We start from the raw sequence: 12,031 nt of genomic DNA, 5'->3' as shown, positions 1-12,031 counted from the left end.
TTATTGAACACTTGAAGTTTGTTATTATTATATTTTTTTTACGTATAGCCTACAGTAACATAAACGAATGAAAATGCTATTGTGTTATTTGAGATAAAATAAAGATCGCATTCTGATGTTACCCAAGCCCTTCATAGACACATCCAAATGATTATTTTTGCTATTGCATATATGAAATATATGAATGACACTTTTAGAATGTTGCAGTCAGAATGAGGGGGGGGGGGGTCCCTCGCGGCCTAGCAGTTCTAGTGTTAATCTTCCTATAGTGTGTCTATCTGGTTCCCTGTGAGCAGTGAGAACGATTCCAACCATGGGAGGGGAAAACTGTGATTCGTAGAGGAAGATCATTGACTTAATATTGAATGGAGTTGGAGGAGTTATGGAGGTAGATAACGTTATGAAGTTAAGAGAATTGTGTTATGAAGAGGAAGTTATGAGGATCTAGTAATGTGGATCAAGCTATGATGATCAAGTTAGAAGAATCAAGTTATGAGAATCAAATTATGAGAATTAAGTTATGAGGTTTAGAGAGATTATTTTTTGTGAGTGGCGAGGACAGGAACAGCCTGTTCCCTCTCAATTGTAATCTGGTCTAATAATGTCCCATCAAGCTGAAGATATGGAGCTGAGAGAGAGCTCCTGCTACATTGACCAGGCCTCTGGGCAATAACGGTTAGCCACACTGACCATCAGCTTATTCAGATGGGCACACCATTAAAGGACAGCGCCTTTAGAAAGTATTCACACCCCTTGACTTTACCAACATTTTGTTGTGCTACAGCCTTAATTTAAAATGGATGAAATAGAGATTGTTTTTGTCACTGGCCTACACGCAATTCCCCATAATATCAAAGTGGAAATTAATTAAAAATTAAAAGCTGAAAAATCTTGAGTCAATAAGTATTGAACCCCTTTGTTATGGCAAGCCTAAATAACTTCAGGAGTAAAACATGTGCCTAACAAGTCATAATAAATTGCACTCTGTGTGCAATAGTCTTTAAGATGATTTTTGAATGAGTACCTCATCTCTGTACCCCACACATACAATTATCTGTATGGTCCCTCAGTTGAGCAGTGATATTGAATATATCTTTGAGCATGGTGAAGTTATTAATTACAGTTTGGATGGTGTATCAATAGACCCAGTCACTACAAAGATTCAGATTAACTAACTCAGTTACCGGAGAGGAAGGAACCCACTCAGGGTTTCGTTAAAACAGTTACAGAGTTTAATGACTGTGATAGGAGAAAACTGAGGATGGATCAACAACACTGCACTGTAGTTACTTCCCAATACTAACCTAATTGACAGAGTGAAAAGAAGGAAGCCTGTACAGAATAAAAATATTCCAAAACATGCATCATGTTGGCAACTAAAATAATACTGCAAAATAATGTGGCAAAGCATTTTGTTTTTTTGTCCTAAATAGAAAGTGTTATGTTCGGGTCAAATCCAATACAACACATTACTAAGTACCACTCTACATATTTACAAGCATAGTGGTGGCTGCATCATGTTATGGGTATGCTTGTAATCGTTAAGGACTGGGGAGGTTTTCAGGATAAAGGAGAAACGGAATGGAGCTAAGCACAGGAAAAAACTTAGAGGAAAACCTGGTTCAGTCTGTTTGCCACCAGACACTGGGAGATGAATTATCCTGCTGAAAATAGTCCAAATTAGTGAAGTGAGAAAAAAAAACTTGTTTACATTTTTTTTTAAATTGCAAACAATTGCCTTCAGAAGTCACATAATTAGTTAAATAAAGTCCACCTGTGTGCAATCTAAGATCGCATGATCTGTCACATGATCTCACTATATACACAACAGTTCTGAAAGGCCCCAGAGTCTGCAACACCACTAAGCAAGGGGCACCATCAAGTAAGCAGCACTATGAAGAACAAGGAGCTCTCCAAACAGGTCAGGGACAACGTTGTGGAGAAGTGCAGATCAGGGTTGGGTTCTAAAAAAATATCAGAAACTTTGAACATCCCACAGAGCACCATTAAATCCATTATTAAAAAATGGAAAGAATATGGCACCACAACAAACCTGCCAAGAGAGGGCAGCACACCAAAACTCACGGACCAGGCAACTAGGGCATTAATCAGAGAGGCAATAAAGAGCCAAAGATAACTGTGAAGGAGCTGCGAAGCTCCACAGAGGAGATTGGAGTATCTGTCCATAGGACCACATTAAGCCGTACACTCCACAGAGCTGGGCTTTATGGAAGAGTGGCCAGAAAAAAATAAGCAAACATGTTTGGTGTTCGCCAAAAGGCATGTGGGAGACTCCCCGAACATATAGAAGGTATGGTCAGATGAGACTAATATTGAGCTTTTTGGCCATCAAGGAAAACACTATGTCTGGCGCATCCCAACACCTCTCATCACCCTGAGAACGCCATCCCCACAGTGAAGAATGGTGGTGGCAGCATCATGCTGTAGGGATGTTTTTCATCGGCAGGGACTGGGATACTGGTCAAATTAGAAGAAATTGTCAGGATTTGGCCAGGGTTGTTCTGGTTTTTGGTCACTAGATGCCCCCATTGTGCCTTTTGACCTTTTGTTTTCCCTTGATCCCCATTATTATTTGCACCCGTGCCTCGTTTCCCCTGATTGTATTTAAACCCTTTGTTTTACTCAGTTCTTTGCTCTGTGTTTGTATGTTAGCACCCAGCCCTAGTACTCTGTGAGCTCTTGTTGATCGCGGTGGACTCTCTTGTGGAGTTCTGTTTTTTTGTGAGCTCTTGTTGATCCCGGTGGACTCTCTTGTGGAGTTCTGTTTTTTGTTCTTGTTTGTTTGTTTTTGAGTATCTTTTGAGGCTTTTTGTGCTGTGCCTTCCACCTTGTGGATTTGCCTTTTTGTCTTGGAGGATTGCCTTTGTTCTTGTGGAATTCCTTTTGAGATTGTGGAGTTACATGTTTTCCTGAAGAACTTCACTTTTTACTTCATTAAATACACCGTCTCAAGTACTGCTGTGTCTGCCTCATCTTCTGGGTTCTGCTGACTATTCGTGGCTCAGTTGGTTTAGTGACTGTTTCTCACTCCGGAGACCTGGGTTCGTAACCGGGTCCTGACAGAAATGATGGATGGCGCTAAATACAAGGAAATTCTCGAGGGAAACCTGTTTCAGTCTTCCAGAGATTTGAGACTGGGACGGCAGTTCATCTTCCAGCAGGACAATGACCCTAAGCATACTGATGAAGCAACACTCAAGTGGTATAAGGGGAAACATTTAAATATCTTGGAATGGCCTAGTCAAAGCCCACACCTCAATCCAATTGAGAATCTGTGGTATGACTTAAAGATTGCTGTATACCAGCGGAACCCATCCAACTTAAAGGAGCTGGAGCAGTTTTGCCTTGAAGAATGGGCAAAAATCTCAGGGGCTAGATGAGACAAACCCCAAGAGACTTGCAGCTGTAATTGCAGCAAAAGGTGGCTCTACAAAGTATTGACTTTGGGGGGTGAATAGTTACGCATGCTCAAGTTTTATTTTTTCCATATTTCTTGTTTGTTTCATAATAAAAAATATTTTGCATCTTCAAAGTGGTAGTAGGCATGTTGTGTAAATCAAATGATACAAACCCCCCAAAATCCATGTTAATTCCAGGTTGTAAGGCAACAATATAGGAAAAATGCCAAGGGGGGGTGAATACTTTCGCAAGCCACTGTATACCAAACAATGAACACAAGCAGTTGTCTGTTATGAAGAATATGGAATCGTCAGCATTCTGTTTGACTTTTCTATATGCAATGCTACATATGTTGTGTCTTGTTGAAATGAACAAGTCTCTGGCGTTCCTAACTCCCCCGTTTGTTATAGAACATACATGGTTCTTAATCACAAAGAATATGGAAACGTCAGATTCTATGTTTCTATACCCTTGGCATTTCCATCAGTACTGACCAGGCGGGCCTGTGTCTGTAAGAAACAGATCCCAGACGTAGACAACACAGCCGTGAAATCCCTGGCAAGCCTGTTTAGACACATCTGACCTTCATTAACTACACAACAGCCCATCTCACATCAACACTGTGTCGGGCTGGCTCTGTCTGTCTGCTACAACTAGCTGTTGTCTGAGATGACGCCACTCATCTCGAGGGACATTAAAGTAACCCACAAACCCATATAATAACCTATTTATAATTTTAAAAACAAACATTTGTTAGGGTGCTAGTGATTTTGCTTCTTGGCCAGGGCTCTCTCTGTCTCAATGGGACAGGCCCTGTTGAATAAATACAAAGAAATGTTTTATCTACCCTGTGTCCTTCCATAATAGAAGCAGGGACTTTGCTGTTCTTTATTGTAAAATGAGGATGAGGCTGAGATAGAGGTACAAGCAGAGGTACAGTAGAGGATGAGGTAGAGGTAGAGACTCAAACACACCAGCTGGCTGGCTTGTTTACGGACATATTCAATCATCAATCTTTATCCCAGTCTGCTGTCCCCACATGCTTCAAGAGGACCACCATGTTCCTGTTCCCAAGAAAGCGAAGGTAAGTGAGCTAAATGACTACCGACCCGTAGCACTCACTTCCGTCATCATGAAGTGCTTTGAGAGACTAGTCAAGGACCATATCACCTCCACTCTACCCGACACCCTAGACCCACTCCAATTTGCTTACCGCCCCAATAGGTCCAAAGATGACGCAATTGCAATCACATTGCACACTGCCCTAACCCATCTGGACAAGAGGAATACCTATGTAAGAATGCTGTTCATCGACTACAGCTCAGCATTTAACAACATGGTACCCTCCAAACTTGTCATTAAGCTCGAGACCCTGGGACTCGACTCCGCCCTGTGCATCTGGGTCCTGGTCCTCCTGACGGGCCGCCCCCAGGTGGTTAGGGTAGGTAACAACATCTCCACCCCGCTGATCCTCAACACTGGGGCCCCACAAGGGTGATTTCTCAGCCCTCTCCTGTACTCCCTGTTCACCCATGACTGCGTGGCCATGCACGCCTCCAACTCAATCATCAAGTTTGCAGATGACACTACAGTGGTAGGCTTGATTACCAACAACGACGAGACAGCCTAAAGGGAGGAGGTGAGGGCCCTCGGAGTGTGGTGTCAGGAAAATAACCTCACACTCAACGTCAACAAAACATAGGAGATGATTGCGGACTTCAGGAAACAGCAGAGGGAGCTGCCCCCTATCCACATCGATGGGACAGTAGTGGAGAAGGTGGAAAGTTTTAAGTTCATCGGCGTACTCATCACGGACAAACTGAAATAGTCCAACCACCAGACAGCGTGGTGAAGAAGGCGCAGCAGCGCCTCTTCAACCTCAGGAGGCTGAAGAAATTTGGTTGTCACCAAAAGCACTCACAAACTTCTACAGATGCACAATCGAGAGCATCCTGGCGGGCTGTATCACCGCCTGGTACGGCAACTGCTCCGCCCTCAACCGTAAGGCTCTCCAGAGGGTAGTGAGGTCTGCACAACGCATCACCTGGGGCAAACTACCTGCCCTCCAGGACACCTACACCACCTGATGTCACAGGAAGTCCAAAAAGATCATCAAGGACAACAACCACCCGAGCCACTGCCTGTTTACCCCGCTATCATCTAGAAGGCATGGTCAGTACAGGTGCATCAAAGCTGGGACCGAGAGACTGAAAAACAGCTTTTATCTCAAGGCCATCAGACTGTTAAACAGCCATCACTAACATTGAGTGGCTGTTGCCAACATACTGACTCAACTCCAGCCACTTTAATAATGGAAAAATTGATGTAATAAATCACTAGTCACTCTTAACAACACCACTTTATATATTGCTTACATACCCTACATTACTCATCTCATATGTATATACTGTACTCTATACCATCTACTGCATCTTGCCTATGCAGTTCGGCCATCACTCATTCATATATTTTTATGTACATATTCTTATTCATTCCTTTACACCTGTGTGTGTGTATAAGGTAGTTGTTTTGAAATTGTTAGGTTAGATTACTTGTTAGATATCTCAGCCTCTAGTATTTATGCTGCAGTAGTTTATGGGTCGGGGGCTAGGGTCAGTTTGTTATATCTGGTGTACTTCTCCTGTCCTATCCGGTGTCCTGTGTGAATTTAAGTATGCTCTCTCTAATTCTCTCTTTCTCTCTTTCTTTCTCTATCTCGGAGGACCTGAGCCCTAGGACCATGCCTCAGGACTACCGGGCATGATGACTCCTTGCTGTTCCCAGTCCACCTGGCTGTGCTGCTGCTCCAGTTTAAACTGTTCTGCCTGTGATTATTATTATTTGACCATGCTGGTCATTTATGAACATTTGAACATCTTGGCCATGTTCTATTATAATCTCCACCCGGCACAGCCAGAAGAGGACTGGCGACACCACATAGCCTGGTTCCTCTGGGTTTTCTCCTAGGTTTTGGCCTTTCTAGGGAGTTTTTCCTAGCCACCGTGCTTCTACACCTGCATTGCTTGCTGTTTGGGGTTTTAGGCTGGGTTTCTGTACATCACTTTGAGATATCAGCTGATGTACGAAGGGCTCTATAAATACATTTGATTTGATTTGATATTACCGCATGATCGGAACTAGAAGCACAAGCATTTCGCTACACTCACATTAACATCTGCTAACCATGCCTATGTGACAAATAAATGTGATTTGATTTGATGTAGAGGCTGTGGTAGAGGTAGAGGCTGAGGTACAGGCTGAGATAGAGGTAGAGATAGAGGTAGAGTTAGAAGGGCTTTATATATAATTTTGATTGATTGATTAAAGCTGCAATATTTAACTTTTCGGGTGACCTGACCAAATTCACATAGAAATCTGAGTTATAGATCTGTCAAACTCATTGAAAGCAAGTCTAAGAAGTGGTATATCTGTTCTATGTACACTATTTCTATGCTTCTCGTTCTTTAGTTTAGTTTTTGCATCTCTTACACCGTTTCTTACACTTGCGTCTCTATACACCAGCTTCAAACAGCTGAAAATACTATATTTTTGGTTATTGAAAATATATTTCACAGCGGTTTAGATGATACAATGATTCTCTGCACTGCTTGTTTTGTCACATAAACTGAAATTAGGATTTTTGGAACTTTGGAAATGGTGGAGCGATTTTTACATATTGCACCTTTAAAGTGAGGCATGAATGGCCTTTAAAGTGGGGCATGAATGGCCTTTAAAGTGGGGCATGAATGGCCTTTAAAGTGGGGCATGAATGGCCTTTAAAGTGGGGCATGAATGGCCTTTAAAGTGGGGCATTAATGGCCTTTAAAGTGGGGCATGAATGGCCTTTAAAGTGGGGCATGAATGGCCTTTAAAGTGGGGCATTAATGGCCTTTAAAGTGGGGCATTAATGGCCTTTAAAGTGGGGCATGAATGGCCTTTAAAGTGGGGCATTAATGGCCTTTAAAATGAGGCATTAATGGCCTTTAAAGTGAGGCATGAATGGCCTTTAAAATGAGGCATGAATGGCCTTTAAAGTGGGGCATTAATGGCCTTTAAAGTGGGGCATTAATGGCCTTTAAAATGAGGCATGAATGGCCTTTAAAGTGGGGCATTAATGGCCTTTAAAATGAGGCATGAATGGCCTTTAAAGTGGGGCATTAATGGCCTTTAAAGTGGGGCATGAATGGCCAGAGAGCCAAATATGCCTGACAGATTCTCTGATGGTTGTAGATAGTTTGTCTATGTGAGAATGCGTACATATTCCTATGAGATTGGTCACAACCAACTAAAATTCAGTTTGCCGTCAAAAGCAACAGCTGCCAGTGTGTTGGTATGCATCATTAGCAGGCTGTCTGCTCTTCAGTCTGCTCTTAGAAGGAGAGCATCACAAAGGGCCATTCCATACAAATACTACAATTTAATATGTTGTTGTTTACCATAGCAATTAGTGATTCGTGCCAACGGTCATTATGTCGAAGTCTCCTTGACTTCTGGTGTAGAAGCTGTAGCCAGAATGCGACACTCAGACACACCCAAGGCCATGACATTGCTCAATAACACTAAGCTGTGCATCGTTTGAAGTAGTGCTTGTTTATATGTTGGGGTTTGGAGCATAGAAAAGAGGAATTTTCTTTGTAAAGATGACAAGACAATAACTATTCTGTTCTATACTCTATGCTTTTCTGGCAGATCTGACTAATCTGGGGGTATTTCTGTGTGCAAATAAGTACACACACACACACACACACACACACACACACACACACACACACACACACACACACACACACACACACACACACACACACACACACACACACACACACACACACACACACACACACACACACACACACACACACACACACACACACACACACACACACACACACACACACACACCATTGTACAGTGTTATCCAGTTCTGTATGCATCTGAAGATATATTAAAATGTCCGTGTCTCTGTCTCTCTCTTCCTCTTTCACCTCATATTCCTGTCCAGCCTACATAAAACTAAAACAAATCCTATTAGCTTGTCTGTCTTCCAGTATTTCTCATAAAGCCCTGTTATATATCCTATTAGCTTGTCTGTCTTCCAGTATTTCTCATAAAGCCCTGTTATATATCCTATTAGCTTGTCTGTCTTCCAGTATTTCTCATAAAGCCCTGTTATATATCCTATTAGCTTGTCTGTCTTCCAGTATTTCTCATAAAGCCCTGTTATATATCCTATTAGCTTGTCTGTCTTCCAGTATTTCTCATAAAGCCCTGTTATATATCCTATTAGCTTGTCTGTCTTCCAGTATTTCTCATAAAGCCCTGTTATATATCCTATTAGCTTGTCTGTCTTCCAGTATTTCTCATAAAGCCCTGTCATAAACTTTGGAACTGAGTTTTTGGCAGAAAGACAATAAGGCTGCGTTTAGACAGGAAGCCCAATTCTGATTTTTTTTTTTTTTTTACTAATTGGTCTTTTGACCAATCAGATCAGTTCTGAAAAAGATCTGATGTGAAAAGATCTGATGTGATCTTTTTAGTGGAATTAGTGGAAAAAAGATCAGAATTGGTCTGCTTGTCTAAGATACACAGATGTACATCTGAATCTATTTGAATCGTATACTGAGCAGAACTGACTTACCTTTGGCGTTTTTGTGCATTTTCCATTCCTGGCGTCCTTGATGTAGGCAATGTCCAGGAGATCAGTGTCCTGTAAACAAGCAACAGAAATAGAGTGGTAAGATTCAGTCACATGTGGGTTTGTCCAGTGTGTGTGTGTGCACGTGTGTAAGGTAGTGGATAGGAAACACATCAGGCTTTGTTGCCTGGGGGAACCCTTTGGAGAGGATGAGATGTGTGTCATGTAGTCTAGAAACACAAACACTAATTGTCGTACAATGACACACTCACTATCGTATGGGGTGGCAGGTGCCCTAGTGGCTAGAGCGTTGGACTCGTAACTGAAAGGTTGCTAGATTGAATCCCAGAGCTGACAAGGTAAAAATCTGTCGTTCTGCCCCTAAACAAGGCAGTTCACCCATTGTTCTTAGGCCGTCAATGAAAAAAAGAATTTGTTCTTAACCGACTTGCCTAGTTAAATAAAGGTTTAAAAAATAACACACTCACTGTTGTACAGTAACACACTCACTGTCGTACAGTAACACACTCACTGTCGTACAATAACACTGACTGTCATACAGTAACACACTCACTGTTGTACAGTAGTAACACACTCACTGTCGTACAATAACACACTCACTGTCGTACAGTAACACACTCACTGTCGTACAGTAACAAACTCACTGTCGTACAATAACACACTCACTGTCGTACAATAACACACTCACTGTCGTACAGTAACACACTCACTGTCGTACAATAACACACTCACTGTCGTACAATAACACACTCACTGTCGTACAATAACACACTCACTGTCGTACAGTAACACACTCACTGTCGTACAATAACACACTCACTGTCGTACAGTAACACACTCACTGTCGTAGAATAACACACTCACTGTCGTACAGTAACACACTCACTGTCATACAATAACACACTCACTGTCGTACAGTAACACTCACTGTCATACAATAACACACTCACTGTCGTACAATAACACACTCACTGTCGTACAGTAACACACTCACTGTCGTACAATAACACACTCACTGTCGTACAGTAACACTCACTGTCATACAATAACAATCAGGCCACAAGTAGGTAACACATATTCCTAAATGGACTGATGTCCTGCCAAACAGTGGATTCACACACTTAGACACACACACTCATGAGTGCACACACACACACACACACACACACACACACACACACACACACACACACACACACACACACACACACACACACACACACACACACACACACACACACACACACACACACACACACACACACACACACACACACACACACACACACACACACACACACACAGTGATGATGTACCTGTGAGCTTTTTCTCATTCTCTCCTCACACAAATAGAGTGCTGTTTGTTGCAGACATTGCTAGCTTTCTACAGTCTGATATCGCTAATCCCATCAAACAATCTTGCATTGTGAAAATAACAAATGCCTGAGTCTCACTTATTGTAGGCCTATTTGGTAAGTAATGATGAGTATTTGTCTTTTTTTTGTTTGGTAACACCAACCTGTTTCTCACCTCCGCTCAGAAATGGCTACGAGGGGAGCAGCACGCGCCGGTCAAGTTTACGACTCTATCCACACTGCACACTGCCCTAACCCACCTGGACAAGAGGAATACCTATGTGAGAATGCTGTTCATCGACTACAGCTCGGCATTCAACACCATAGTACCCTCCAAGCTCGTCATCAAGCTCGAGACCCTGGGTCTCGACCCCGCCCTGTGCAACTGGGTACTGGACTTCCTGACGGGCTGCCCACAGGTGGTGAGGGTAGGCAACAACATCTCCTCCCCGCTGATCCTCAACACGGGGGCCCCACAAGGGTGCGTTCTGAGCCCTCTCCTGTACTCCCTGTTCACCCACGACTGCGTGGCCACGCACGCCTCCAACTCAATCATCAAGTGGTAGGCTTGATTACCAACAACGACGAAACGGCCTACAGGTGAGGGCCCTCGGAGTGTGGTGTCAGGAAAATAACCTCACACTCAATGTCAACAAAACTAAGGAGATGATTGTGGACTTCAGGAAACAGCAGAGGGAACACCCCCCTATCCACAACACCCGCCTCACACTGACAGCGTCGTGAAGAAAGCGCAGCAGCGCCTCTTCAACCTCAGGAGGCTGAAGAAATTCGGCTTGTCACCAAAAGCACTCACAAACTTCTACAGATGCACAATCGAGAGCATCCTGGCGGGCTGTATCACCGCCTGGTACGGCAACTGCTCCGCCCTCAACCGTAAGGCTCTCCAGAGGGTAGTGAGGTCTGCACAACGCATCACCGGGGGCAAACTACCTGCCCTCCAGGACACCTACACCACCTGATGTTACAGGAAGGCCATAAAGATCATCAAGGACATCAACCACCTGAGCCATTGCCTGTTCACCCCGCTATCATCCAGAAGGCGAGGTCAGTACAGGTGCATCAAAGCTGGGACCGAGAGACTGAAAAACAGCTTCTATCTCAAGGCCATCAGACTGTTAAACAGCCACCACTAACATTGAGTGGCTGCTGCCAACACACTGTCTTTGACACTGACCCAACTCCAGCCACTTTAATAATGGGAATTGATGGGAAATGATGTAAATATATCACTAGCCACTTTAAACAATGCTACCTTATATAATGTTACTTACCCTACATTATTCATCTCATATGCATACGTATATACTGTACTCTATATCATCGACTGCATCCTTATGTAATACATGTATCACTAGCCACTTTAACTATGCCACTTTGTTTACTTTGTCTACATACTCATCTCATAGGTATATACTGTACTCGATACCATCTACTGTATGCTGCCCTGTACCATCACTCATTCATATATCCTTATGTACATATTCTTTATCCCCTTACACTGTGTATAAGACAGTAGTTTTGGAATTGTTAGTTAGATTACTTGTTGGTTATCACTGCATTGTCGGAACTAGAAGCACAA

The 12,031-nt window shown here is 43.0% G+C and overlaps 1 protein-coding gene across 3 annotated transcripts in view; it reads right to left on the bottom strand.

Moving 5' to 3' along the window:
* The window catches only part of LOC123995278 (1-phosphatidylinositol 4,5-bisphosphate phosphodiesterase beta-1-like), a 362,073-nt gene that overhangs the window by 244,752 nt on the left and 105,290 nt on the right, over nt 1-12,031 (bottom strand). For all 3 annotated transcript variants that reach the window (XR_006831799.1, XM_046298779.1, XM_046298778.1), the window contains exon 3: nt 9,059-9,127. Coding sequence is in view for 2 of the 3 variants with exons in the window: in XM_046298779.1 (XP_046154735.1) it covers nt 9,059-9,127 (69 nt within the window). In the remaining variant the exon portion in view is untranslated. The remainder of the gene's footprint in view (nt 1-9,058; nt 9,128-12,031) is intronic.

Source organism: Oncorhynchus gorbuscha, linkage group LG14 (assembly GCF_021184085.1).
Source record: "Oncorhynchus gorbuscha isolate QuinsamMale2020 ecotype Even-year linkage group LG14, OgorEven_v1.0, whole genome shotgun sequence".
Lineage (NCBI taxonomy): Eukaryota > Metazoa > Chordata > Actinopteri > Salmoniformes > Salmonidae > Oncorhynchus > Oncorhynchus gorbuscha.
Note: the sequence above shows the minus strand (reverse complement) of the source record. Positions and strands in the feature narration are given on the sequence as shown.